The sequence below is a fragment of the Polypterus senegalus genome, chromosome 18 (assembly GCF_016835505.1).
Source record: "Polypterus senegalus isolate Bchr_013 chromosome 18, ASM1683550v1, whole genome shotgun sequence".
In the NCBI taxonomy this organism is placed as follows: Eukaryota; Metazoa; Chordata; class Cladistia; order Polypteriformes; family Polypteridae; genus Polypterus; species Polypterus senegalus.
Window position 1 is genome coordinate 55,242,160 of NC_053171.1, and position 27,940 is coordinate 55,270,099.

At 42.4% G+C, this 27,940-nt stretch overlaps 1 protein-coding gene across 2 annotated transcripts; it reads right to left on the reverse strand.

The window, feature by feature from the left end:
- Nucleotides 1-3: 3 nt before the first annotated feature.
- On the reverse strand, nt 4-27,417 carry LOC120519069 (probable E3 ubiquitin-protein ligase TRIML1). Of its 2 annotated transcripts, none has more exons than XM_039742158.1 (9): nt 27,281-27,417; nt 23,038-23,139; nt 17,618-17,666; nt 16,943-17,508; nt 12,105-12,200; nt 11,788-12,021; nt 3,283-3,430; nt 1,263-1,289; nt 4-698 (listed from the first exon to the last, which is right to left on the reverse strand). In XM_039742158.1, exons 2-9 carry the CDS (start codon nt 23,125-23,127, stop codon nt 169-171), a joined length of 1,740 nt encoding a protein of 579 aa, XP_039598092.1. In that variant the 5' UTR covers nt 23,128-23,139; nt 27,281-27,417; the 3' UTR covers nt 4-168. The 2 variants fall into 2 exon arrangements, with proteins under 2 accessions (XP_039598092.1, XP_039598091.1); XM_039742157.1 differs by having other exon boundaries at nt 27,268-27,417.
- Nucleotides 27,418-27,940: the final 523 nt, after the last annotated feature.

The window sequence follows — 27,940 nt, forward strand, 5'->3', positions numbered from 1 at the left end:
ACACCTGCCCACTCCTGATGCAGCCCACAATAGCAGGACTCCAAGTTGTATTGGAAGTCCGATGTACAGTATATAGACTATATACACTTGTCAGAACATGTGGTACTGCACAATAAGAGGAAATAATAATCAACACAATTCCATCATTATTAGGATTTGCTTGAGGACTCAATTGCTAATGATTAAGGGAGCAGAATTTTTCCCATCATACACTATAAAAGGACAGAAGTATGGGTACAGTTTCTCAGTGAAGTTTGCATTGAAAGTGTAGAGGTGACATCTTAATTCCAAATTGTAAAACGAGAGCTGACCTTCATCGTAATCCAGAAACACTCCCACCTTCTGCGGCTTCAAACTAAGTGGCAGGGCCATAGACGGACTGGAAAGAGCCTCAAATTCATTCCCGTTTCTCAGCCATATGGTCCAGTAGCCATTATCTGGGTTCAGCTTCACATTCCCTTTCCTGTTGATGGATTCACTGGCGACACCTAAATTCCAGTCCGTTTTGTCCCCAACATCCACTTCCCAGTAGTGTTTCCCTGAAGTGAAGCTTTCTGAGCCAAGAACAGCAACAACAGGGTCAAATTGCAGAGGACTGTCGCGAAGGGATAGTCTCCTGCCACCAAAGCGGACTTCTTTTCTATTACTGGACAGGATGAGTTTTTGGTGTGCTGTTTTTAAATCTAGCGTAATATCCACTGTTGTAGAAAAAGAGTGATGAGAGAGTAAGTAGTTTGTTTTACACTAAATAGTGCTACAAAAAGCAAATTATGTAAGATCAAATTATTAAGAATCCAAAGTATAATAGAATATCGGTGTCCAAAAACATGTGGGATATCCTTTTTAACTTTTGTTTCAGATCTCCATCTGGAGAAAACAACTAACTCAGCTGTAGACATGAGAGTAGACAGCTGGCATGTACAAATGGACTGTCTGCAAGTAAGTTAAGTTAATTTTTATAACACCTTTACTTTTGACAAACCTAGTGGGCTGCACATAAAAAACATGTCTCAATAAAAAGAAAAGATGCCACCTCAACAACAGTCATAATTCTGTGTAGTCAAATATTGTATTAGTAGAAAGCATGAATGCTTTCTGAATAATGAGTGCATAATGAAACACACAGAAAGACACAAAATGAAAAACAGAACACAGCGGCAAAACAGCATCAAATAACTTGAAGTAGAAAATTTTAAGGATTTGTCATTTTTAATTAAAAATTACATTTATTTATAGTCAGAACAGAAAGGAAAAAAACATACCTGCATATTTGCGCATTCTGTCCATTACTGGTAAAAAAAGGAATTAAAAAATGGTTAGTCTTAAACTGTGAAAGACACAGAGGGAAATTTATTTTGTCAGATTCTCAGTACACTCAAATCCACCTTTATAAAAGGGTAAGTGTCTGTGTGTTTGTCCAGTCGCTATGTATTGGACATTTCAACAGACATTTTTAGTAATAAAATACATTGTATGTATCATTCCAACAGATGGCCTATCACCAACATTAGCACTGCTTTTCTGAATCCCATACCAAATGGCATATAACTGAGACATATGCATTGCATTTGCCATTCCAACAGATAGCGTTTCACAAACATTTTAAGCAATAAAATGCATTATATTTGTCATTCCTACAGATGGTGCATCACAAACATTAACACTGCTTTACGAAACTCGTAACAGAGACATATGCACTGCATGATGCACTACACACATTAATTCTGAGGTCTACGTTGATTACTTTGATTTCAACGCATCTTAGACAGATAGCACAACTAGTCATTAAGATAAAATGTATCACTAATATTCATATTTGCTAAATAAGGAGATTCAAGCTCTTAATTCAGTTCATTTTCACATTGAAATATTAATATTATCTGTAGTGTCAGGGGACAATGATTAGTATGGAAGGCCTTAATTAAAAACATCTCAACCAAAAGATGAATTACTTTTCACTACAGTATACAATTTTTGCATCAGTTTAAAATGCAACGCAACAGCATATTGCATTTTGATTCATGTCCGTAGATCGCATGTCAGAACTAAAAGCAAAGCAAACATACTCATTTGGCTTAGTGGCTACTCCAGGTGTATTGCATTTCAATTCAAGACCACACAGCAATCACTGCAAAACTGAACGTACTTAAATGACCAATCAGCAGCAAAGGATGCAGCAAGGGGCATCATCAGCTGGGGTAAGACAGGGCTGGGTCTAGGCCTTTTTTTTTTATTAATTTTTAGACTTTGTGCATAACTGTGCATCCCAAGAGGTGGCCTGTCTACAGTGCACTGATAACTTAGTTGGTATGATCATATCTCAGCCTGGGTTCTAAATGCTTGTTTCGTGCCTTTGTTGTACATTTTTGATTTATTTGTATGTGTAACTATGGCTTTTGTTTATGATTTATAGTTTTCGTTATGTACAGTATCTGTATCTAAGCCTGTGCTATGTTTTATGTATTTTGTGGGTGGTCCCACAAGAAGTTGGGCCCACCTGCCAATCACCACCTGGGACTGTCCTCTGCCCTATAAATCTGGAGGGGTCTCCCACAGTACCTGGCGGTTCATAGTGAATGAGCTTTGGGATTGTGTTTTAGTGACTTTCTGATATTATTGTTTTTTTTGTTTTTTTTTTTACTTTCTGCTCTGCTTTTCGGACAACTCCTTGCATGTGGTATTGGGACTTTGTTTGCTTATAGAATTGCCTTTAACTGGCATTGTATGCCTTTATGTGTGCCTTGGAGCCTCACAGTATTACTGTACAGAGCAGTTTTTGTGAAGGCTACATCTTTTATTTTGTAAAGATTCTACAAGGCCCTTTTTGGGTCTAGATGGGGCTTGTGATGGGATTTCCTCCTCTAGTGGGCATTTTTGGAAGTGCTATTGGGATCTGCATGTTTTGAAACTCCTAGACATGACAGGTATGATCGGAGTGGCTCAAGTGTTTTGTGGAACCTGGCACTGGCATTTCCACTTACATGCCAAAAAAATGCAGTCAGGATGCCCTTCGTCTTGAGACTGTTCTGGTGCAAGCAGTATTAACATGGCCGAACGATCTATTTGTGCACATTCATTTGTTTGTTAGCATTTTGGAAATGAATAAGGTGAAAACAAAATGCATTGGTTACACTTGCAATCAGCCATCCTATCCATGAAGATTCACAACACAGTGTTTTCATTGCAGACCACTTAGTGGACACTACTTTCCCCTTTCCTACTTTAGCACATACCACCACTTTGCTTTGTGTGAACGTTGCTATTTGATTTTAGGTAACAAACCCAGATCTGCAGTTTTCTCCACACCGACTTGGAGATGGTTCAAGAAATCAAAGAAGGCCTTCTGGGTGACACTCAGTAGGAAGTCTGTGCTCTTGGGGGATACTGGGAAGTCTCTCGTCTGCGGAAATGTCAAGAGGGGCTGGTATTTCTGTGTAGAGAATAAAACAAAGTGGTCTGTACAGAAAATCAGGCTTTTAACTCGTAAAGAACTGAATGTAACTGGATCTTCTAAAAATTAAAAGAAGACTTTCATTCTGTGTTCACTCCGTACTGTAAATTACTAGAATTGAGGGTTTCCCAGTTATTCGCTTTCTTTTCTATATAGTTTTCCATCTCACTCTCCTTCTTTATTTAATGTATACAGTAGACTCAGAAAGTATCCAGACCTCTTCACTTTTTGTGTTGTAGATTTAAATTATAATTACATTTGGAATTTTTACCCATTAATCCACACTCACTAATGACAAAGTAAACATGCATTCAGAAAGGTTTAGGAAATTGTTCCTTCCTAGAAGCATTCAGACCCTTTATTGTCCATCCATCCATCCTTTTCCGCTTATACTGGGTCGGGTCGCGGGGGCAACCCCTTAATCAGAGAGGCCCAGACTTCCCTCTCCCCGGCCACTTCTTCCAGCTCTTCTGGGAGAATCCCAAGGCGTTCCCAGGTCAGCCGGGAGACATAGTCCCTCCAGTGTGTCCTGGGTCTTCCCCGGGGCCTCCTCCCAGTTGGACGTGCCCGGAACACCTCACCATGGAGGCGTCCAGGAGGCATCCTGATCAGATGCCCGAGCCACCTCATCTGACTCCTCTCAATGCGGAGGAGTCACCCTTATTGTGACCCTCCAAATTGAGCTCAGGAACATCCAGTTTGCTTTTATTCTCCTTGAGATGCATCTAGACCTTGACTGAAGTTCACCTGTTGGTAAACTGAATTGACTGGACATTGTTTAGAAAGACACACATCTGTGCGCATTCACACTCCATGTCAGGAAAATACCAAGCCATGAAGACCAAAGAACTCTGTGTAGACCTCCAACATCAAATTGTGATGAGACACAGATTAGTGCGAGGGGACCAAACAATTTCTAAAGCTTTATGCATTTCCAGGAGCACAGTGGCCTCAAGATTTGTGAAATGGAAGAAGTTTGGAACCACCAGAACTCATCCTAGAGCTAATATCTGAATAACAAGGCATGTGGGATCTTGTTCAGGAGGATGACAAAAAGCCAATGATCACACTAACAGAGCTTTTGAAGTTCTCAGCTGAGATGGGAGAACTTGTCAGGATGGCCATCTCAGCAGCACTCCATCAATCAGGTGTTTATAGATAGATAGATAGATAGATAGATAGATAGATAGATAGATAGATAGATAGATAGATAGATAGATAGATAGATAGATAGATAGATAGATAGATAGATAGATAGATAGATAGATACTTTTGGGAAACCCTAAAACAATTTAAAGGACTCTGGCAGCATGAGGGAAAAGTCTATCTAGTCCGAAGAGCAGAAAAACTGAACTCTCTGGGCAGAACTCCAAGCACTATGTCTGGCAAAGACCAAGCATTGCTCATCACCTGCCTAAAACCATCTCTGAGGTGAAGCAAGGTGGTGGCAACATCCTGTTATCAGGGAGAGGGAGAGGGAGACAGGTCAGAACTGCAGGAACCACGAATGCAGCCAAACACAGAGAGCTTCTTGAAGAAAACCTGCTCAAGAGTGTGCATGACTTCAGACTGGGGTGATGATTCACCTTTCAGCACAGCAATGTCCCAAAGCCTACAGAAAACACAACGTTGGGGTGGTTTTGGGACAGGTCTTTGAGTGTCCTTGAGTGGCCCAGCCGAAAGCCAGTGTTAAACCCCATAGAACATGTGTGGAGAGACCTGAAGATGGCCATTCACAGATGCTTCTCATTCAGTGTAATGGAGTGTGAGATGATATGCCAGGAAGAATGGCATAAACTAGCCAAATTGAAAATATTTATTTCAGTTATAAAGTTGGTGTGTTTGCCCTTGTGTGTTTGACTCACAGGGGTTTGACATTCAAGTGGGCATTTAGAGGTATTTTGGGGACTTCTGTGGTTTAGAAACCGCAAGATCATGAAACTAAGGAGTTGTGAGGGACAGCTGGCATCCACAAATGGTCGGGACACCCAAAATGATGGAAGCACATGGGGACACAGCAAGTACGGGGCATTGTCTCCTCCCGGACTGCTAGATGGCAGACCCCCAGGGTTGTGGCAGCACCACAGTTTACCACAGGGCATTATGGGAACAGGAGTTCATGGACTTTATGGGTTCCTTTAGGGATTGCTGCGGGGACTGGGGGCCCTCTTCATGGGGCTCCAGCCTCACTCGGAAGTGCTCCCGGGCCAAACCTTGGGGACACCGGAAGTATTTCCAGACGTAATATCAAAGGAGCTGCCTGCCATAGCCTGGGGAGCCAGAGTCAGGAGGATGGAAGACAAAGCTTGCATTACTTTGCTGGCTGTATTGTGCTTGGTGCTGTGGGAAACACTTATTGGAAGAGTTTCCCACGAATAAACCTCTCTTTGTGATTTTACTCTTGTGTCTGAGCCTTTGTGTCGGGTGTTTGGGAAGACAGAGTGCCCCCTGCTGGCCACAGAATGTAAACTAGAACTTCTAAGTGAAAATTTCAAATCTCCCCATTGGACTTTAGGCAGTCAACAAATCTGATCACTTTATTAAAAACTAGCAAAATACCCGCGCTTCACAGCGGCGAAGTACTCCCTTAAAATTTTTATTAAGAAGAAAATTAAACCTTTTTAAACTGAGGGAAAATATACCAATAATTATTTGTTAAGGATCTCTTTGTATACCACATTGTGAGTTCGACCCTCCGGTTGTAATATGACCAAGCTGTGCGCCGAGCTTACTCTTAAGCATGCAACGTACAGTTGGCCATGTGAACTGTAATCTTGTTTCAAATCTCACTGCTTGAATTGCTGCTGTTATAATCGGTTTGAGTTTCATGGTTTGTTTCAATTACGACAGTATTTGTAGGACTTGTGTTGAAGAGACATTCGGCATCTGTCAAGCGTTCTAAGTATACAACCGGTTTCATCGATAACTTCACATCCAGCTTTTGAGAGTTTAAACATTCATAAACATCAAAGTGTCCACTACTGAAATCATCACTTGTCAATCTAAGATGTTTAAGAGTCATTGGCGGTTGTCGAAAGGTGTAAAATATTTGGCCATTTCGGTACACTTGAAAGCGACAACCGAACAATTCAGCGGCAGCCATCAACTCACATACAGATGCATAGGTGAAGGGCTTAAGCATTTCACTCTTATAATGCTGCTGTGTAGCATAATTATCTCCTGTACCGTCATCAGTGCACACCTTGAATCTGTCCCAGTCATTAAATACATAAGACACAATGTTCCTCCGGATATCAAGAGTGAGCCTGATATGGCCATGCAATATGTAACAAAGAGAATGGAAAAGGTAGGTGCCATCTCCGGGCATGGAAACCACTCGGTAAGTGACAGTTCTTTGATCGATGGTGATCACCTCGATAGACATGTTAATGGGGGTACGAATGGAATGATAAAGGAAATGGGTACATGAACAATGTAAAGTTAGTCTAAAATACTTACACAATAACTATAATCGTAATAAATGAACAATGAAACAGTGGAGAAGCCGTGGATTAAATAAAAAGGCTGTAGTTATCAGCAGGGAGACATTAATCCCGTGGCGAAGCAAGGAAGGGAATGTAGAGACTGGAGCGACGGACAGCCTTATATAGGCAGGCAGCCAACAACGTGGGAGGCGTTGGGATGGGGGACCCAACGCCACCTCACACGGTGACCGAGCTGCAGGCTATGGACGTATATATATATGTAAGTAGGATTCAGTTAGCGTTGGGAACCCGCGTACCGAATTTCTTAAAGATGGGCCCATAAGTAACAAAAACCGTTCAATATGGCGGCCGACAGTGGCATCATACCACTGAAATAAGTATGTACATCGGTTTTGGTTAGCGTAGGGAAGCCACCTACCAAATTTCGTGAAGATGGGGCCATAAATAAGAAAGTTCAAGATGGCGAACGTTGTCAACCGTTATGACCGTTACGCGTAGAATTTCGAAATGAAACCTGCTTAACTTTTGTAAGTAAGCTGTAAGGAATGAGCCTGCCAAATTTCAGCGTTCTACCTACACGGGAAGTTGGAGAATTAGTGACATTGGAAAAGTCAATATGGCGGCCGACAGTGGCATCATACCACTGAAATAAGTACGTACATCGGTTTCGGTTAGCGCTGGGAAGCCGCCTACCAAATTTCGTGAAGATGGGGCCATAAATAAGAAAGTTCAACATGGCGGACGTTGTCGACTGTTATCGACCATTATGACCGTTACATGTAGAATTTCGAGCACGGGAAGTTGGTGAGTGAGTCAGTGAGTGAGTGAGTGAGTGAGTGAGTGAGTAAGTGAGTCAGTGAGGGCTTTGCCTTTTATTAGTATAGATATGTGGAAAACTGCTATCCTGTTATGCTCTTATGTTACAGCTTTACGTTACTCCCCTGGCTGGGTTTCAGTTCCTAGTTTTATGTCTTTTTAGTTTATTTTTGTGCCATGTATGTATGTTAAGGTTAATTTTGTTAATTATCTGCTTGGTTTTCAGTACCTTTATTATGTGCCTTGTGTTTCGTAGGTGGTCCCTCAAGGGGCAGCACCATCTGCCTATCACCACCAGAGACTGCCATCACCCTTATAAAGACAAGGTTTTCCCACAATTCCTAGCGGTTAACTTCAAATGCATTAGGGAGTGGTGACTTCTTGTGTTTTTTTTATTCCTTACATTTTGAACCTTCACTTTGGATTTGTGATTTTGACTTGACTGCCCCTTAGATTGTGTGGTGTTTTCAATTTCTTTCTGACTTTTTTTTTCCTTTGTGCACCAGTGAGCTTCTTGTGTTACAGAGCATTTTTGTGCAGAACCAACTCTGTATTTTATAAAGATTCTGTGTTTGCTCTATTACTAGCTGGGGTTTTGATGGTAAAATCCCCTTCTAGTGGACATTGTTTGGATCTGTTTTGGAACTCTTTAGTGAGTTAAACTCCAGGTTCATAACAAAAGCAGCTTTGGTGGACAGCAGCAACCACTACCATCCGCCTTCCTTTTAATTTCCAGCTGCTCTCAGGGGTTTGTTTTTGCTCCTACTCTGTTCAAAGCTTGCATGGTCTGGGCACTGGGGAAGATCATGGGGTTCAGCTGCTTTTGGCAAAGAAAGATTAACTGATACTGTGATATTAACAGAGTCAATGGAGGCTCTGATCAGGACTCTCAAGAGACTGAGAAAGGAGTTTGAGTGTCTGGGCCTATGAGTATCCTGATAGAAATCAACATCCGGGCCTTTATGACCTCTTAAGCACAGCCATCAGCAGAGTGTCTGTTTGCGGAGAGAGTGTTGACCTCGTCGAGAGGTTTACTTACCTTGGCAGTGACATTTATGGCTCAGGTGAATCTTCCTATGAAGTCAATAAACAGATTGGGAGAGCATGGGGGGTCATGAGGTCGCAAAAGGGTGTGTGGCTATCAATCACCAGTGGGCTTAACCATCATCATAGTCAAACAAGAACTGCCAGGAGTTGTTAATGAGAACACAATAAGTCACCAACAGTCAAAGCACTAAGACAGGGAAAGCAACGAGTCATCACCACAAAATTAGAGCCTAAGGCACCAAACCAAGGCATGTTCACAGTTCAAACCCATAATCTCAGACAAAAAACGAACAGTTCTGTACGGAATATATAAGCAGGTCTCTGTGACATAAATGTAGATGCCTCTTGGAGGTGGTTATAACCATGCATTGTTTCCTAACTACCCACTGAAATTCCAAAATGGTAGTGTGACACACTTAAAAATAAACAAAAAAAAAAGATGAAAATATTTTTCAGCCAAGGATGCTAAATAAATCAGTGTGCTAGTAAAGGCCCTACTTTCATTATCTACATTGGGTTTAGTTCCAAAAAAACACACAATTTTGTATAAGCATTAGTCAGAAAGCTGCGGGATCAGAGGCCATGTATTTGTTTTTGGTGAAGTTTGGGAGTATTTCTATTTTATCCATTGGACTTCTGCTTATTTTTTTGATTGCTTGTTTCTGTCTTTGTTTAGAGCGGATTGCCTTTATAGGCATGTCCTTTTGCTTATTTCTGCTCTTTGGAGCATTTTGTTTGTATTTTTCTATTCCTTCCAATATTTTATTAACTCTATTTATTAAGAATGGGGTGGCACGGTGGCACAGTGGTAGTGCTGCTGTCTCGCAGTTAGGAGACCTGGGTTTGCTTCCCGGGTCCTTCCCGCATGGAGTTTGCATCATCTCCCCATGACTGCGTGGGTTTTCTCCCACAGTCCAAAGACATGCAGGTTAGGTGCATTGGTGATTCTACATTGTGCTTGGTGTGTGTGTGTTAGTGTCCTGCGGTGTTCTGGCGCCCTGCCTGGAGTTTGTTTCCTACCTTGCGCCCTGTGTTGGCTGGGATTGGCTCCAGCAGACCCCCGTGACCCTGTGTTAGGATAAAGCAGATTGGATAATGGATGGATGGATAGATTAGGAATTTCAAAAACAAATTACATCACTTTTCTATATAGTCACCTTCATTTGCGATGCAATTTTCCCAGTGTCATACCAACTTTTTAATGCCCCATTACTACTTCTCCCACCTTCACCACTTCCACCAAAAATATAAAAGTGCGGAAACTTTTTGAACAGCTCTCGTAAATTTTGAGATATTTAAGTTAGGCTTTGAGGCTAAAATTCCTTTGCGGCTTGCAATGCCGGCCACTGGAGCTGGGATTACGCCCCATTAGGGTGACAAAGGAGACCTTGCCTGGCCAGTAAAGCCTTTTGTGGAGTATTAGGAGATCTCACAACCTTTTGCCATATCTGGGACACCTGTTTTTAACACCGGCAGGGGAGAATGTGAGTCAAATAATCCTGTAATAGGATAAAATGGTCCTTTGTGCTTTATTTGTTGCTGAAAGCCCCTAAATTTTCTACAGAATAAAGTGTGCTCTTACAAGATTATAGAAAATTGCATTCTTAAAATTGGTAATCTCTATGTATTAGAAACGTATTACGAACACACAAAAGAAGTAGACACTAAAGTTTATACTAAGTATTAAGATATAAGAGTTAGGATTGAAAAGGCTTATGCCTACATATTTTGTATTATTCTGTATGAACTGGAAATCACTAATAGTTTATTAAGCCAAAGGTTAGACGTGCAGGAGAGTTGGAGAAGGATGGGCCCCTTGCTTAAAGAGGGAATGTGAACTCTTTGGCTGTAAATAAAGACAGCAAGCTTAGAACAAGTAGGGAGTAAGGATAGGCCTGGTCCAACAGAAATGATGGACAGAGAGGGGTTCTGACACCCCCTCAGTTAAGAAATATTGGTAGAATTAATTAGAGGCAAGATCAGAGGAGTAAAATGACAGGAGTCAGATGAGATTGAATAATGGCTTGTATAATAGGAATTGTAATACATATAAAATATGCCTATGGCTCAGGGCTCATTCCATTCCATCTGAGTTGCACCATACAATAAAACTTGATTCTGCGGTATGTCCCGAGACTATGAGTACCCTCTTTAGGGCTGAGGTTGACCATGCTGCCTAATCTGCTTCAACAAGATCTGTTTTATTCAGAGCCCAAAACAAAACGACAAACACGAAAATGAAACTCGTCAGGTCTTTTCGAACAGAAAGACAGAACACAAATGATTTGATGACAAAACAGAAATGATACTGGATCATAGGTGCTACAGTATATAAATAAATTATTATTATTATTATTATTGCTAGGGGGCTTTTCCCCCTGCTTGCCTTGCTCGCCAACCCCCAGGCCTGTGCTACGCACCATCCACTCCGCGTCTCTGCCGCTCGTGTATGTGGATTTCACTTTCACCAAACAAATCTTTTATTTCTTGCAGATAGGCCTCTTCATTGGGAAGAAACATTACTTTTCCCTGATGGCAACATGAATAAGACGATCTACAAGTCTCTGACTTAAAGTTTAAAGCCAAAAATATAAACATACTTCTGTCATATCATCTATGTCCATGCATTCAATCTCTTTTTGCTGTTCCGTTATTTCATCGAGTAATAATTTTCAAATAATTAAATAAATAATCCGTTTGTTTGCACTAATGCAATCTTTACTATCAGTTTTCTGAGACTTTCAAATTTTAGTACTTTGATAATCTCTAAAATGTTCTGCATGTGTATTGCACCAACGTTTTTGAACCTCTTTATGACATTCTACTTTGTCTTCTACTCTTTGTCTTTTATTTCCTGCCCTGTGTGAGGTTAAATCTCTTGACACAAAGTCTTGTCTCGCAGGACTTGAAATTATCTCTCAGAAAACGTCTTGTTTCGTCCCAGGATTTTTTTTATATAATAGAGAGATGATAATTATTATCACCATCATCCTAAAAAAGTCTTGATAAATTGAAGTCATAACATACCTGAAGAAAACGGATGTGATCTTCTGTCTTAAGGAGCTGCTCTATGTCTCCATTCCTCTTCTCCAGTTCTTGTATGTCTAGAGTTAGTTGTCCAATCTTGTCAGTCACCTGCTTCACATCTGACTGCTGCTTCCTCTCAATCATCCCAATAATCTGCACCCGTGTTTGCTCGATGATACAGATCAGCTCATCCAGCATCTTCCCACTCTCCATGATCTCCTTTTGTGCTGCATTCTGGGAGCAGAGACAAAACTCCCCTCTGAGCATCCTACCACAGATTGCTTACCTTGCATCAAGAACAAAAAATCTGTTCTTACCTTAATTGATTCCACCTCTTTCCTTAGGAGTTCAAGTTTATTTTGTTGGTCTGCAACAGTCTTTTGTATTTCAGCATGAGTTTTTAAGAGTAGCTTCTGGGACAGAAGTAGACAAGCATATTATAAATCATTGAGAACCTCATTATGTGATAAAAAAACTACCCAGAGTATTAATTGTTCATCCATCTTTGCATTGTTTTCACTTAGTTATTCCATTTCAAGATTGAAACTGCTAAATTCCAAGAGTGTGAAACAGAAGCCCAGAACTTTCCCTGTAAGAGACAGCTGATACAGTCACACACACTGGCGACATCATTTCTTTCTAGAGCACATTTTCATACAAGTAGCTCAAAGTGCTTTACAAGATGTCAAGGGAGTAGTTGCATGCAAAGAAAAATTACATTTAGATAAGAATTATGAATGCACAGAATACAAAAGATAAATAATGAGCATTTACATACGAAACATATAATTAAGAGAAAGAGAGAGCTTTAAGTTTCTAAATGACAGTCCAATGATCAGGTCAGATGGTCAGGGTGGACAGAAAAAGAAAAACTCCAGTTAAGCTGGAGGGAAAAAAAAGAACAAAATCTGCAGAAACACAACTTTACTCTCACTAGGCCAATTTGAAGTTCTAATTAACTTAACAACCTGTCTGGAGTAGTAATGCAGCAGTGCTATTCACTATCTCACCATGCAGGCTGATAATAATGTGCATGTGGAGGACCACCCTTGTGCTATAATAAGTAGGATACATAGTTGATTTATAAAGTGATTATATCACCCATTTGTAGGAAATACAGTCGCTTGCTTATGTTCAAAGGCAGAAACAAAGGAAGGGAATTTAATTAGAGAATATACTAAAACAATTGTTTAGAGGAAGAATGCAATAGAAAGCATCTGTAATCATCCAAATACAGACAATAACAAAAACTGAAAATGGGGAAAAAACTGGAACAAAATGAGCTCTGCCTCATTCAATCTGCAGAGTCTTCTCAGTATAAGTGCATTAATATGTGTATAAATCTTATATATTGTAGATCCCCCAGAGGACGGTTGGGCAGAAGTGGAGTCCTTACCCTGCTAGGATGCCATAATGGAAGGATGGACCTTATAATCCCCGTCCTGGCTGAGTACATGAACTGTCAGGAGAACATGGCAGGCAGCTGTTTATCCCCCTACTTTAATAGATGACAGTGTCCCTGACATCAAGTCCCAGTTTGGACACCCGCAGGACTGCATGGGAGTAAGAGTCTGGAGTAGTAGTTTGGTGCAGACTTTTTGGGTTCCGCAGGTGCCACCAGGAGGTGCTGCAGCGGGTGCTGCAGCGGGAACTGCTGGGCCATTGTGGGCAGTATTTTCACCACACCCAGAAGTGCAGCCGGGACTCGGCACTCAAGCACCTGGAGCACTTCCGGGTGCCTAATAAAAGGAGCCAGCGGCCACCAGTCAGGGCCAGAGTCGGGAGGAGGAGGACGAGGTTGCCTGGGAGAAGTGGTGGAAGAAGAAGAGAATGCTTTACTTTAGTTTTGGGACTGTGTTAGAGCTGAGGAACACGAGGAAGACATGGACCTCAGCTGAAGAAAATAAAAAGTATTTAATTAATTGTAGCATGCCTCCGTAGTCAGTCTGTGCCGGGTCGGGTGCATATATAGCACCTTTTATCACAATATACACATACACATACACGCACACGCACACACACAGGTTGAGCCAAAAAGATGTACCATATTTCAAACGTTTTTATTCTACAAAAATGCTACAAGACAAAATAAATTTCATTACGACACAATAAAGGGTATACAAAATAGATTTTTTTTCACTGCATTTTAAAAATTATGTCTTCAAGGAGTTGGCCATCATTAGCAATACACTCTACGAGATGATTTCTGAAAGCTCACATGACTCGTTCAGCCATTTCAAACAGAATAGCTGCGATTTTGTGGCAAATAGTGTCCTTGAGGGCTTCATGGTTTTGAGGACGGTGTGTGTAGACCTTCGACTTGAGAAGAAATTGCATGGAGCGAGATCAGGCGACTGTGAAGGCCACTGGACATTGCTGCGCAGGGAGATCAGCTTCCCCAGAAACATCTCCAACAAAACGTGCATGGATCTCCTCACAGGCCGTATGAGCTGTTGCTCCATCCTGTTGACACCAGGCATCCGCCATATCCATTTCTTCCAGTTGGGGCCACAAAAAGTTCTCTAGCATTTCAATGTAACGTTCTGAAGTGACGGTGACTGTTGCTCCCCCCTCCTCAAAAAAGTAAGGGTCTACAATTCCAAATTCTGCACACCAAACTGTAACACGGTTACTGTGCAGGGATCTCTGATGAAGTTCACGAGGGTTGGTTTCAGCCCAATAGCGAACGTTTTGCTTATTTACTCATCCATTCAAATGGAAATGTACCTCGTCGCTGCACATGACGATGGCATGTCGATGAACGGTTTGCAGAATGTTCACTCACAACTTTCTACGTCTCTCCCAGTCTCTCTCAGTGCGTTCCTGCACTACCATCATTTTGTATGGATGGAAATTAAGGTCCTCATGCAAAATCAAAGATGTGCCGGAAATGCCTAAGGCAGAAGCGCGCTGAACGTCTAGGAGACTGCAAAATTGATGCCCTTACAGCTTGGATGTTTTCAGGCGTTCGTACAGTCCGAGGATGGCCTGGAGATTTTCTGTTCATTGTTGTACCTGTTGGTCTAAATGTAGCCACCCACTGAAGAATTGTTTTCTGATTTGGGACGTCATTGTTAGGAGGAATGCTGAAGTGTGTTGGGAAGGCACATTGCGTAGTGATGATGGATTTGTTGTTTTTGAACAACGCTTCAACAGTGAAAGCACAGTACACACCAGACCAAGGCATGTGGCTGACTGAAAACTACAAGGGATCGCCTATCAAAGGACCCCCACCCCACACCCCAGCCCACTCGGCTACCTCTACCTCGCACAATGACCTAGAGAGATGTGGTACTTCATTTAGGCTCATCCTCTGTGTGTGTGTGTGTGTGTGTGTGTGACTTGGTCCCCGTATTTCCCTTTATATGTATTTATTTAACAGCTTATATATTTTACAACCAGTAGGGTGCAGCACTAAATCAAAGCTACAGACACAATATCATAAATGTTTTTTTGTTTTTTTTTCATCACCAACCCTTCCAAGTGAACACAGCCAATAAACACACAGCACAGTGCTCTTCTACTCTTTTGGTGTTGCCCACTGCATCCCGACTCACCGATTAGATGCAGCAAACTTCTTTTAAACCAAACCTAGGAATTCTTCTGGTGGCACAGCACACATAAACTTGTTAGCTCTTCTCCTGACAGCACTCTCTGGTGACACCAAAGGACCCCAACAGGGCTGCTATTCATACACTGCAACTCCCATGCAACCTTCCAAGAGTCGTAACTTGGACCAGCTTGGAGGGGCATTGCCACCTATTATATGGGAGAAAGAACTGCCTCTGGCATCTATGCTTGCCCAGTGCATCCATTAGTTTTTAAGCTACAAACTTCAGGAATGTAACCACCATGAGTGTAAAAGATCTGATGGCTTCCTATGTCTATAACTTCTGAGAATATACTGTTGGAAACTCTGAAGGATGTAAAGTGGGATCTTTGAAACACTCTCATACTCACCTGGTTGCACTGCGATCAAAGCTACCTGAAGAGCCCTTTTAGGAAGGGCTGCAGCGGGCATTTTTAATCTGACTGGGATAAGGATCGCGAACCATCCCAGCCTGGTTTTGGTTCCTTCCATGCTGTCCTCCCATTATGGCCTGCCAGTTGGCTGGGAATGGACTCATTATTCTCCGTTCCAATGAGAATGCCAGTCCACTCACTTTGGCACCTACAATATGTATACAGTATTTACTGTAAATCTTTACAACTTTGCTGCATTATTTTTTTCTTTTTTGTTTTCCCTGGATAATCTTTTGTGTATCCTTCACAAGTCATGTTGAATCTGAAGTTAACTTTTGTACATGTGCCCTTTGTTTCAATTTTTTTCTCCATTTTCAATGTCTTCATTTGTCAGATTTTGTTATTGTCTGTATTTGGATGACTGCAGATGCTTTGTATTGCATTCTTGGATTAAATCAGGGTTGGCAATGTCGGCCCTGGAGGGCTGCAGTGACTGCAAGCTTTTGTTCCAACCCAATTGCTTAATTAGAAACCAATGATTGCCGGTCTGGGACCTTATTTAATTTTATGGCCTGTTAGTCTGCAATGTAAGGTTCTTATATCATAGATTTTGTTCCTCTCCAAGGAAATCATCGATATAATTTGAAGCCTAAAACAGATCATTTGGAGAACTGCTGCCTCCTTTCTCATTCGCATCTTATTGCTAATGATGAGCCATTAAAACACTGAATGCAGATGTTTAAGACTGAAAAAGCAGTTAAGGGTGGGGAATCTTAACAGGTGAGACCACTAAAATGAAGTATCAAAATGTCACTTGAGCCATGAGTGATTCATCAGAAATAACTGATGTCTCATTAAGAAACTGGGCTGGAACAAAACCCAGCAGCCACTGTGGCCGTCCAGGAGTGACCACCGCCCACCCCTGGGCTAATTCACTGTTTTTGTGACTAAATGAAGTTTTTGAATTGAATTTCCTTTCCTATATCTCTGGGTTAGATTGTGCACAGTTTTCATTAAGTCATCCTATATGCACTGGTCACCTGTTTTCCAGCCAAAACAAAGAGTGTTGGCCATTGCTGTAGATTGCGAGACTGTAAAGATAGAGAACCCCACAGATCAATGACCATAATAAATGGGGTGATTAGGTGGGGAGGAAATTAATGATGAGAATCCTGGCATTAAAAGCACTTACCTCTTTCTCGGCCCATTCCACATCGATGTGGACCATGTTGTGATTTCGATGGTTCGTCACTGAACACATGAGGCAAACACATATCTGGTCATTCCTGCAAAACAGCTCCAGATGCCTTGTATGCTTTGTACATATCCGGTCTTCTAGGTGGTGCACAGGTTCCACCAAAGTATGCTTCTTCAAAGCCGATGCTGCAAAGTGAGGCTGGAGATGCTCCTCACAGAAAGATGCAGGACACGTCAGACAGGATTTAACCGCTTTGAACTTCCTTTCAGTGCAGGCGTCACAGGAGATATCGCCAGGAAGTGCATAGATTTGGTTAGATGGACTGATCTGGGCCTTTTTGAAACTGTGGATTATTTCTTCAAAGTGCCTGTTAATAAGTAGTTCAGGCCTGTTTTGAAACGTTTTTCTGCACAGTAGACAGATGAGTCCACTCTGGTCCCAGTATTGCGTAATGCAGTCCAGGCAGAAGTTGTGTCCACATGGGATGGTGACCGGCTTGGTGAAGAAATCCTTGCAGACGGGACATGTGAAGCGGGCTCCAGATAGACCCTGCTGTGGGGCTGTGGGACCAAAAGAGAGAGGAGATGAAAATTGAGGCTTAAACATCTGGACTCTTTAATTAGAGACGCTTCTCAGCAAGGACAGAAAAGTATCAGGCTGTCATCTTACTTGTTTCCCATGCCTCTTCTTCCTGCTTCTGAAATCCTTGAAGCTGATCCTTCAAGAAAAATTTGAGATTTTGTTTAAGCAGGATGCACAAATCATTAATAGCACTGTGAGCCAATGATCAGACAAGAATTAGACATTTATAATAGAAGTATAGAGTACATGCTATTGAAATATTAAACTGAAAAGTAGAAGGTGAAATTGACTAATAAAAGATGAAAAATAGCAAATACAATATTCAAATGCTTCCTCATTATCCGATTCTAATCCATTCCTTAAAAAAAAAAAAAAAAACATATTTCCTACTATTTTAAATTGGGGAACAAAACATCTGAATTAACAGAAACTGACCTAATTCATGATGTTCATAAGAAATGTGATGATTGACACCATGAGGTAGAAGTACATCATAAACAAGAATCAAATGTTTGAAATATTAAAACGTGCACTTCAATTGAATTGTTAAAAGTCGAAAACGAGGTCCCCAACTCCAGCCCTGGAGGGCCACAGTGGCTACAGGTTTTCATTTGAACCATTTTCTTAATTAGTGGCCTGTTTTTGTTGCTAAATAACATCTTTTGAATTCGTTGTAATTGATTTGCTCTTGAAGACTTAAACCCTCTAAATGTTTCTTTTTCCTTAATTAGCAACCAAACAATAACAAGATACAAATGAAACAAAACATGACCAGAAAGCTGTGTTCATCATACAATAACTGAAAATAAAGAAAAATGACGGTCTCAGGAATGCTGATCTACTCAGGTCCACAAAACATTTGAACAGAGCTCTTAGAAATGACAAAAATCAATCATTTCAGAAATATTTGCTATTGCACAATGAGAGCAGAAAGCCATGGATTTTTATTTATTTATTTATTTAGCTTTCCCAGGGGCTCACCACCTGTAGGAAGGTCCAAGGAGGTTGGGTGCAGTGTGAGTTGTGTGGTGGCCTGAAGGCGGGGTCCTTGGCTACAGAAGCTGGCTCTTGGGACGTGGAATGTCAACACTCTGAAGGGGAAGGAGCCTGAGCTAGTCAGCGAGGTCGAGAGGTTCCGGCTAGATATAGTCGGGCTCACCTCGACGCACAGCTTGGACTCTGGAACAAATCTTCTTGAGAGGGGCTGGACTCTCTACCACTCTGGAATTGTCCCTGGTGAGAGGCACCGAGCAGGTGTGGGCATACTTATTGCCCCCCGACTTGGAACCTGTTCATTGGGGTTTACCCCGGTGGACGAGAGGATAGCCTCCCTCTGCCTTCGGGTGGGGGGACGGGTCCTAACTGTTGTTGTTGTGCATATACGCCGAACAGCAGTTTGGGGTACCCACGCTTTTTGGAGTACCTGGAGGGGGTGCTAGAGGGCATACCTTCTGGGGACTCCCTCATACTGCTGGGAGACTTCAATACTCACGTGGGCAACGACAGTGAGAACTGGAAGGGCGTGATTGGGAAGAATGCCCCGATCTGAACACGAGCGGTGTTTTGTTATTGGACTTCTGTGCTTGTCATGAATTGTCCATAACGAACACCATGTTCAAGCATAGGGGTATTCATATGTGCACTTGGCACCAGGACACCCTAGGCCTCAGTTTGATGATCGACTTTGTGGTCGTGTCGTCGGACTTGCGGCCACATGTCTTGGACACTCGGGTGAAGAGAGGGGCGTAGCTGTCAACTGATCACCACCTGGTAGTGAGTAGGCTTCGCTGATGGTGGAGGATGCCGGTCAGGCCTGGTAGGCCCAAGCGTGTTGTGAGGATCTGTTGGGAACTTCTGGCAGAAGTAGCTTCAACTCACACCTCCGGCAGAACTTCAACCACATACAGAGGGAGGTGGGGGACATTGAGTCAGAATGGGCCATGTTCCGTGCCTCTATTGTTGAGGCTGGCTGACCGGAGCTGTGGCCGTAAGGTGGTTGGTGCCTGTCGTGGCGTCAATCCCCGAATCCAGCTGAAGAAGGAGTCCTACCAGACCCTTTTGTCCTGTGGGACTCTAAGGCAGCTAATGGGTACCAGCATGCCAAGCGGAATGTGGCTTCAGTGGTTGCTGAGGCAAAAACTCAGCGTGGGAGGAGTTTGGGGAGGCCATGGAGAACGACTTTCAGACGGCTTCGAGGAGATTCTGGTCCACTGTCCGGTGTCTCAGGAGGGGGATGCAGTGCAGTGTCAACACTGCATATTGTGGGGATGGTGTGCTGCTGACCTTGACTCGGGACGTTGTGGGTCAGTGGGGGGAGTACTTCGAAGACCTCCCCAATGCCACTAACATGCCTTCCAATGAGGAAGCAGAGCCTGGGGAATCAGAGGTGGACTCCTCCATCTCTGGGACTGAGGTCACCGAGGTGGTCAAAAAACTCCTTGGTGGCAGGGCCCCGGGGGTGGATGAGAAACGCCCGGAGTTACTCAAGGCTCTGGGTGTTGTAGGACTGTCTTGGTTGACACATCTCTGCAACGTCGCATGGACATCGGGGACAGTGCATCTGGACTGGCAGACTGGGGTGGTGGTCCCCCTCTTTAAGAAGGGGGACTGGAGAGAGTGTTCCAACTACAGAGGGATCACACTCCTCAGCCTCCATGGAAAAGTCTCTTCGGGGGTTCTGGAGAGGAGGGTCCATTGGATAGTCGAACCTCGGATTCAGGAGGAACAGTATGGTTTTCGTCCTGGTCGCGGAACAGTGGACCAGCTCTACACCCTTAGCAGGGTCCTGGAGGGTGCATGGGAGTTTGCCCAACCAGTCTACATGTGTTTTGTGGACCTGGAAAAGGCATTCCATCGTGTCCCTCAGGGAATCCTGTGGGTGGTGCTCCAGAAGTATGGGTTACCGGACCCCCTGATAAGATGTGTTCGGTCCCTGTACAACCGGTGTGAGAGCTTGGTCCGCATTCCTGGCACTAAGTCAAACCCGTTTCCAGTGAAAGTTGGACTCAACCAGGGCTGCCTTTTGTCACCGATTCTGTTCATAACTAGGTGTTAAGAGGGTCCGGTTTGATGGACTCAGGATTGGGTCACTGCTTTCTGCAGATGACGTTGTCCTGTTTGCTTCATTAGGCCGTGATCTTCAGCTCTCTCTGAATCGGTTTGCAGCTGAGTGTGAAGCAGCTGGAATGGGAATCAGCACCTCCAAATCCAAGACCATGGTCCTCAGCCGGAAAAGGATGGAGTGCCCACTCAGGGTTGGGAGCAAGATCCTGCCCCAAGTGGAGGAGTTCAAGTATCTCTGGGTCTTGTTCACGAGTGAGGGAAGAATGGAGCGTGAGATCGACAGGCAGGTCGGTGCAGCATCCGCAGTGATGCAGGCTCTGCATCGGTCTGTTGTGGTGAAAAAAGGAGCTGAGCTGTAAGGCAAAGCTCTCAATTTACCAGTCGATCTACGTTCCTACCCTCATCTATGGTCTTGAGCTGTGGGTAGTAACCGAAAGAACGAGATTGTGAATATAAGTGGCTGAAATGAGTTTCCTCTATATGGTGTCTGGGCTTTCCCTTAAAGATAAGGTGAGAAGCTCAGTCATCCGGGAGGTGCTCAGAGTAGAGCCGCTGCTCCTCCGCATCGAGAGGAGTCAGAATGAGGTGGCTCGGGCATCTGATCAGGACACCTCTTGGATTTAAAAACAAATACAAGAATCTTAAAATGGATTCAAAAATGAACTGGAAGCCAGTGAAGGGAAGCCAGAATTGGGGTAATATGATCATGCTTGCTTGTATCAGTTAAAAATCAATCAATGGCATTTTGCACCAGCTGTAGGCGAGCAATGGAGGCCTGGCTAGTTCCAAAAAGCTCATTGCAGTAATCTAAACGAGAGGTTATAGAAGCACGTATCACTGTTTCAAGGTTGCGTTTAGGCAAAACAGGCTTGATTTTTGACAGCCAACTAGAAAAAGCAACATTTTACCACTGCGTTCACAAGGCTATTAAGTTTTAAAGTAGAATCCATTTTTACACCTAAATTTGTGATCATGGATTTCTCATATTGAGCCACAGTGGAAAGGTTGATGCAGGGGGTCTGCTGGTGCTATTGGGTCTAAATAGCATGACTTCTGTCTTGTTCTCGTTAAAATTAAAGAATGGGTTTAATTAACAACTGGTTGGAGTGAAATTGGTTGGAGTCTAAGGCCCTGACTTTGTTGGTTGTCTGTTGGCTCACTCATTTCACATTTAATTTCTGTTTGGGTGCCATTTAAGGAGAGAAATTAAGCAATTCAGAGGAATGATGAAGCAATTCAAGGAAACAAACCTTAAAAAACAAGTCAATTAAAACGAAAGGTAAAGGAGTTAATTAGCAGCAAAAAATGATTGCCAATTAGGAATAGAGTTAGAATGAAAACTTACAGCCACTGTGGCCCTCCAGGACCAGAGCTGGAGACCCCTGGTCTAAATGTTCTCAATTGTAATACAAATTTGTCATTTTCAGCTTCTGATAGAGACCCATAGAGGGCTAGATCCATAATAAAGGTTGAAAATTTAAAACCAACATCATATTCATAACCACTGACCTTGAAATAGTCTAAAACGATATCACTCATGCTTATGTTTGAAATTTGGGAGTGGCAATTGAAGGGAAAGAATCAAATATCAAAAATATCACCTCTAAATAGCTTAAAACACCATTTTATCAAATTTTTGTGAAAAGGAGCAGCATGGAGCCCTAGTATCCCATTAGGAGGTGAACCCCTGGGGTCAGCTGATGCACAATTGCAAGTCCTTCTGATCATTCCTGTTAAAGACACCTACTGTCACACCCTTTGTCATAAGGGTATAATTTCCTACACAAAATATGGCCCCCAAAAGTGCCTAAAATTTAGGGTTTTCCCAAGTCTAGGAAGACAAACATCATGGGAGAGCCCCAAAAAGCTCAGCGTTTTGCATAAGTAGACATCAAGACGAGTTGAACGGTATATCATATATGGGGGTTCTCTCATACTGATGAGTCAGACAAAAAAAAATTCAGAACAGATTTCAAAGCATCTCACATTAATTGTTAAGAAGCAATAATGAATTCCTAGACCACCAGCAAACCACCAAACAATTTCCCCATATATCACCAAACCAGCCCCTAAATGCTAGTGTTGACCAGCCTTTCTCATGGTGAGTTGGCCCTGCCAGGGACTGGCACCTCATTCAGGACCACTTCTTGTTTATCACCCAGTTCTGCCTGATACACCCTGACTTGTCTGCCACCACAAACTTTAAATTTTATTAAGCAAGTTAAACCAAAAAACTTTATGTTATGTATTTAACACGTCACAAAAGGTCTTGGGTGAAAATCTCTTCATTCCACTTGGAGTACAGCAGTAGTAGAAATGCCAGCCTGTCTGTCCAAAAGAGTTTCTTGGAAGCAAATCAAAATTAAGCTGGCCTGAACAATGTCCAGGAATGAAAATTAAAGACACAGGGATGTTTTTTCTGTTTTCAGAAATTAAATTGTTACCTTTTTTTCCTCATCACTGCTTTGTTCTGGTGCAAGACTTAAGTTTGGAACACCAATGTTAATGGACGATCGCAGATTTCTTTGGAACATCGAGCTGAAAATCTGAAGAGAGAAGCACAAGATTACACTTTGCTCTTTTAAACTTTTAAGGAAAATCTTTGGTTCTTTCCCAAATTTATTCTCATTATAATTTTTTTTCATCAGGTTGGCTGAGAAAAAAAAATGAACGTATGCCTTTAAATATGGCAATTCACAAAACAATTAAGAGAGACTATACAAATTTAACAGACAACTGAAAATATTTGTGCTTTATCATAGAAATACAAACTCTTGCTGATACCTGTCTGTCAGCAAGAGTGAAAGGGAAGGTCTACAGGACAGTAGTGAGACCAGCTATGTTATATGGGTTGGAGACGGTGGCACTGACCAGAAAGCAGGAGAAAGAGCTGGAGGTAGCAGAGGTAAAGGTGCTAAGATTTATATTGGGTGTGACAAGGATGTACAAGATTAGAAATGAGGACATTAGAGGGTCAGCTCAAGTTGGACATTTGGGAGACAAAGTCAGAGAGGAGATATTGTGTTGGTTTGGTGATATGCAGAGGAGAGGTGCTGAGTATATTTGGAAAAGGATGGTAGGGACAGAGATGCCAGGGAAAAAGAAAAGAGATAGGTCTAAGAGAAGGTTTATGGATGTGGTGAGAAAGGACATGCAGGTGATGGGTATGAAAGAGCAAGATACAGATGACAGAAAGTTATGGAAAAAAATGATCCGCTGTGATGACCCCTAACGGGAGCAGCCGAAAGGAGAAGATGACAAAGAGGAATGTGATCAAAACAATTCACCAAGTTCAAATGTTAAAAGTACATCTAGGCAGAACTGCAAAATTCTAATAGTTACTTAGATATCTGAGGAAGAGCAAAGATTTGGTTTGCTGTTCTGTAGCCAGGACAGAATATACATTGGATCTTCTTGAATTTCAAGCTCCAGAAATGCAGGACACCCACAAAAAGGTTGAGGTGAGTGATCCCCAGGTAACTGTAGCAAACTGTTTTTCCTCATAAAAATGAAGATCACCATCCCTATTTGTTAGAATTTGTGAGGTCTTATCTTCCATACTAAACCGTATTACCAAAGACATTGCTTTCTGTATTTCTAGTTGGATGTCTCCCATCCCAGCAACCTCAGATACATAAATCAACCTCAAAGTTAATCAGTTCGTCTGGCATGGCCTCCATCAGAAAGGACATGTCCACCAGTTTAGGAATTCATCAGAATGCGACTTCAAACCTTGATGATTCCCCTATCATGGAGCAACTCTGTGGCCAGGATCAAACCCCATTAGGGAGCCTGGATGACAAGAACTGGTGACTCCGTGGCCAGACTCAGACCACAGTTCAAAGCCCACAAGGCGAAAGGGGAGGCCTGAGAGCCAACAAGTCAGTAATTCTAAGGACCCTAATCAACTATCTGTACCCACATATGGCCCATATAAAACAGAATAAGGCCAAGGGAGAAGCCCTCAGGGCTTAAAGGCAAGGAAGCTACTTCCCAGCACTTAACTTTACTCAAAGCCTACATGGCCCTAGGGGAACCTGGATAAAGAGTTTCAGCTTCTCTGTGGCCAGGACCAAACCTCAGCAAGAAGCCTGGATGATAAGAGCCATACAACTCCTTGGCCAGGAACAAACCCCATGGGGGAGCCTGGATGACAAGGGCCGGTGACACTGTGACCAGGACCAGATTGCAGCTCAAAGCCCGCAAGGCCAAAGGGGAGGCTGGAGAAAGACAGCAAACAAGCCAATAACTCTAAGGAGCCTATCCACTATCTCTACCCAGATATGGCCCACATAACCATGCCAAGCACAGAAATCCAATAACAATTCACTGCCTACATGCAGAACTGACAGGCTGTTTCTCTCAATCATGCGCTTGCATGTTGTGGCCACCACTCTACTGGTATTTATTTTGTAGTGCTGCGAATGGGGGATGAGTAAACAGGGATAATGCAAACCCATCCCAAATATACCTATTACACAACCAAACCCAGCCTAATGTATTGCCTCATATAAACATGAACATTTAACATTACACCATGATCCAATCTTCCAAACCCACTTACCCATTACACATATCCTCTCACCAGGGCCAGATTAAGGAGGGTTGGGGTCTCTGGGCATTTTTGGGGCACTAGCTACACAAAATCCTCAGTGTGTGCATCAACTTCAAGCTCTCCAAAACACACAGAGTCAAGTAAAAGATGATCACAGAGCCATAACTTTAAAATGATAGGCAAAATTCTGAAGAATAGGAAAAGATATGGGCTTATCTGACATGATGAAAGACGATGTATGCTATATCAAAGCTTGGATTTTTAATTAGCCATTGCTATGCTGATGACAAGTAACCATCACAAATCAAGCTTTGAAAGACCATCATAGTACCCCATTCTGAAAACCTACAAGAGCAGAATACCAGTTCTGCAGAGGCCATTCTGTATACCAACACAGCTAAATGCCTTGCTCTTCACAATTGTACTTTCTGTATTTCTTCGCATCAAAGCCTGTGATCAGGTCACTAAAATCAAGTTGGCGAATCAAATCACACTCAATTGACCCATTGTGGATCGGAACCTATTCTTCACTAGCCTGAGGTTGGAGAACGATCACTCACCACTTGCATCTCTGACAAGCAATGTTAATCTGGTAAAGCCCGAAATGAACGTCTACATTTGATAAGATGTGCTGCAGCACTTTCGTCTTTCACAAATTGTTAAAGCTCTGAAGTGGATGAAATGCCTTCAGTGCTTATGAATTCTCTGATACTGGACAGTTGGCTACATGCCGTATAAACATCTCAGTAAATCAGTGCTGAAAATTACTCATATGGTTGATGGCGTAACAAATGTTGTAAATGTCATCACTGCTAGGGCCAGTTTGTTACACTGTTGGAGGAGCATGGGACTGATCACACAGATCAGCTGTCAGGTGGCTAAGTTTGGGCAAAGTGCTCAAAAAGGTCTGGGGTCTGATATCAGGGAGTAAGGTGATTTGCCAAATGAAAGGAAAATCCATCCCTGAGCTACATGACATCTGGAATAAGCTACCAAGTACTGTGTTAGGCAGCGGGACTTGATGTTATTTCTGAAGAATTAAGTGGATAGGACTGGCAAACTTTGTTTGAATGAGCTGCTCTCGTCTAGACTGCTCTAATGTTGTAATGGATGGATATGGATTTGAGAGTGGGATCACAAGCTACCAATGAACTATATGTGGATTTGATTCTGAACTCGACTTGATGTTAGTTTGAAGAAATTAGAAGGATACGACTGGAGTTGGGCTGAATGGCCCATTCTCGTCTCAATTTTTCTAATGTGTTAAAAGATTTGAATCCCACCCAGGGGTTGAAAACTTAAACAGAAACATCCAAAATTTGTGGGATTCAGGTTAATTCAAAATCCAGCCTAAACTGATCAGCACAGTGTTGCAGTGGTTAGCTAGGTTTCCTCATACATTTAGAGTCCTGATTTAGCATGTTCCACCATGTCTGTCTGTGTGTGTTTTCTGGTCCTTGACTTCATAGACATGTAAGTGAGGTTGTTTTGCGATTGACCTAATGTGGTTTACCTGTGATGGACTTGGCACCCTTATCCAGGGTTTGGTTTCTTCCTTACCCCTGAAGCTGCCAAGGCAAACCCCATACACTAGTGACCTTAAATTGGGTTATGCTGGTGCAACATATTAATTTTATTTGACCTGGAGTGTGTTAATGTGTTCTACAATGAACTGCTGCTCAACCAGCCTCTGCCCCGATATTGCCAAATAAGGGGATTCACAAATAAAAGGAGCTGAAAAAGTAATGGACTACCCGGAGACGATGGAATGAGAGTTTCTGGGAACACTGCCAACAGGTAGCAGCCAAAAAAAAAAGAACAGGTTCTGCTAACCGTGACAAAACAAACTTAAAAGGAATGCAACTTTAAGGAAGACTCCACATAGTCTAAAATCATATTCATTAATTTTGCCAAATTCAAATCATTACAATGAGAGATACTGTGTAGTCTTGAAGTTAATTTGTTATTAAAAAAATTTTCAATTGAATCTAGCCGTGAATATTTTTAAGTATCACACATGAACATTTCACACAAAAATGTACAACGCGAGTATTAACTTGACACTAGACTTTCACATTTGTGACAAGAGAATATAGAAGTCCCTCTGGGTGAATCTTACCTGTCCCCCGTACCTCAGCGAGCTGCTGGATGAGTTGAATTCTGCTCCAAACCCACCAAGATCCCTGTGGACCAGAACTGTGCACTGTAACGTAACAGCCTAGTGGAGAGAAACAGCCTGTCTTCAGAACTCAAAACTTTCACTTTGAAAACCAAAACTACTGTCAGAAAACGACAATGATGCCACACCTCACTCAGAGGTGATTTCAAGTTTCAGAGGAAGGCAAAAGGTTTTGGGCGTGTGTGACATTTGCATACTTTTCACATAAAATATTCAGGTACTTTCATTTGTAATTGCGTAGTTACTTGGGCTGTTCTTTCATATACAAAATGAGGCTTGCTATGATAAACCCTGTTTAATTGTATGGGCTGAATATTTAAGGTTAATCAAATATTTAACTCTTCTTCTCTGGTAATCTTTTAGTGGACGCAATTTGGTTTTATAATCTTTCATCTACAGTATGGGTTTCCATGGCCCTGACTAATCCAGGTCCCTTCACGGAGAAAAAAAAATGAAACAGCACAGCCTACTGAGCCAATGATCCATTCTTGTAACCCAGTATGCTAAATCCATTCTCCTTTGTTGAGGAGGGCTACTCCTCAATAATTCTGAAATGACACCGTCCATCATTGAAACTCACTAGCCTAGCCATCAACGGACAAGGAGTGTATGG

Excerpts from the sequence above, each read along its gene's own strand:
- LOC120519069 (XM_039742158.1), bottom strand. The coding sequence starts at position 23,127 with ATGTTCCAAAGAAATCTGCGATCGTCCATTAACATTGGTGTTCCAAAC. Across the intron at positions 12,022-12,104 it reads AAGAGGTGGAATCAATTAAG|AATGCAGCACAAAAGGAGAT; the intron begins GTAAGAACAGAT and ends CTCTGCTCCCAG. Across the intron at positions 3,431-11,787 it reads ATCACATCCGTTTTCTTCAG|AAATACCAGCCCCTCTTGAC; the intron begins GTATGTTATGAC and ends TTCTCTACACAG.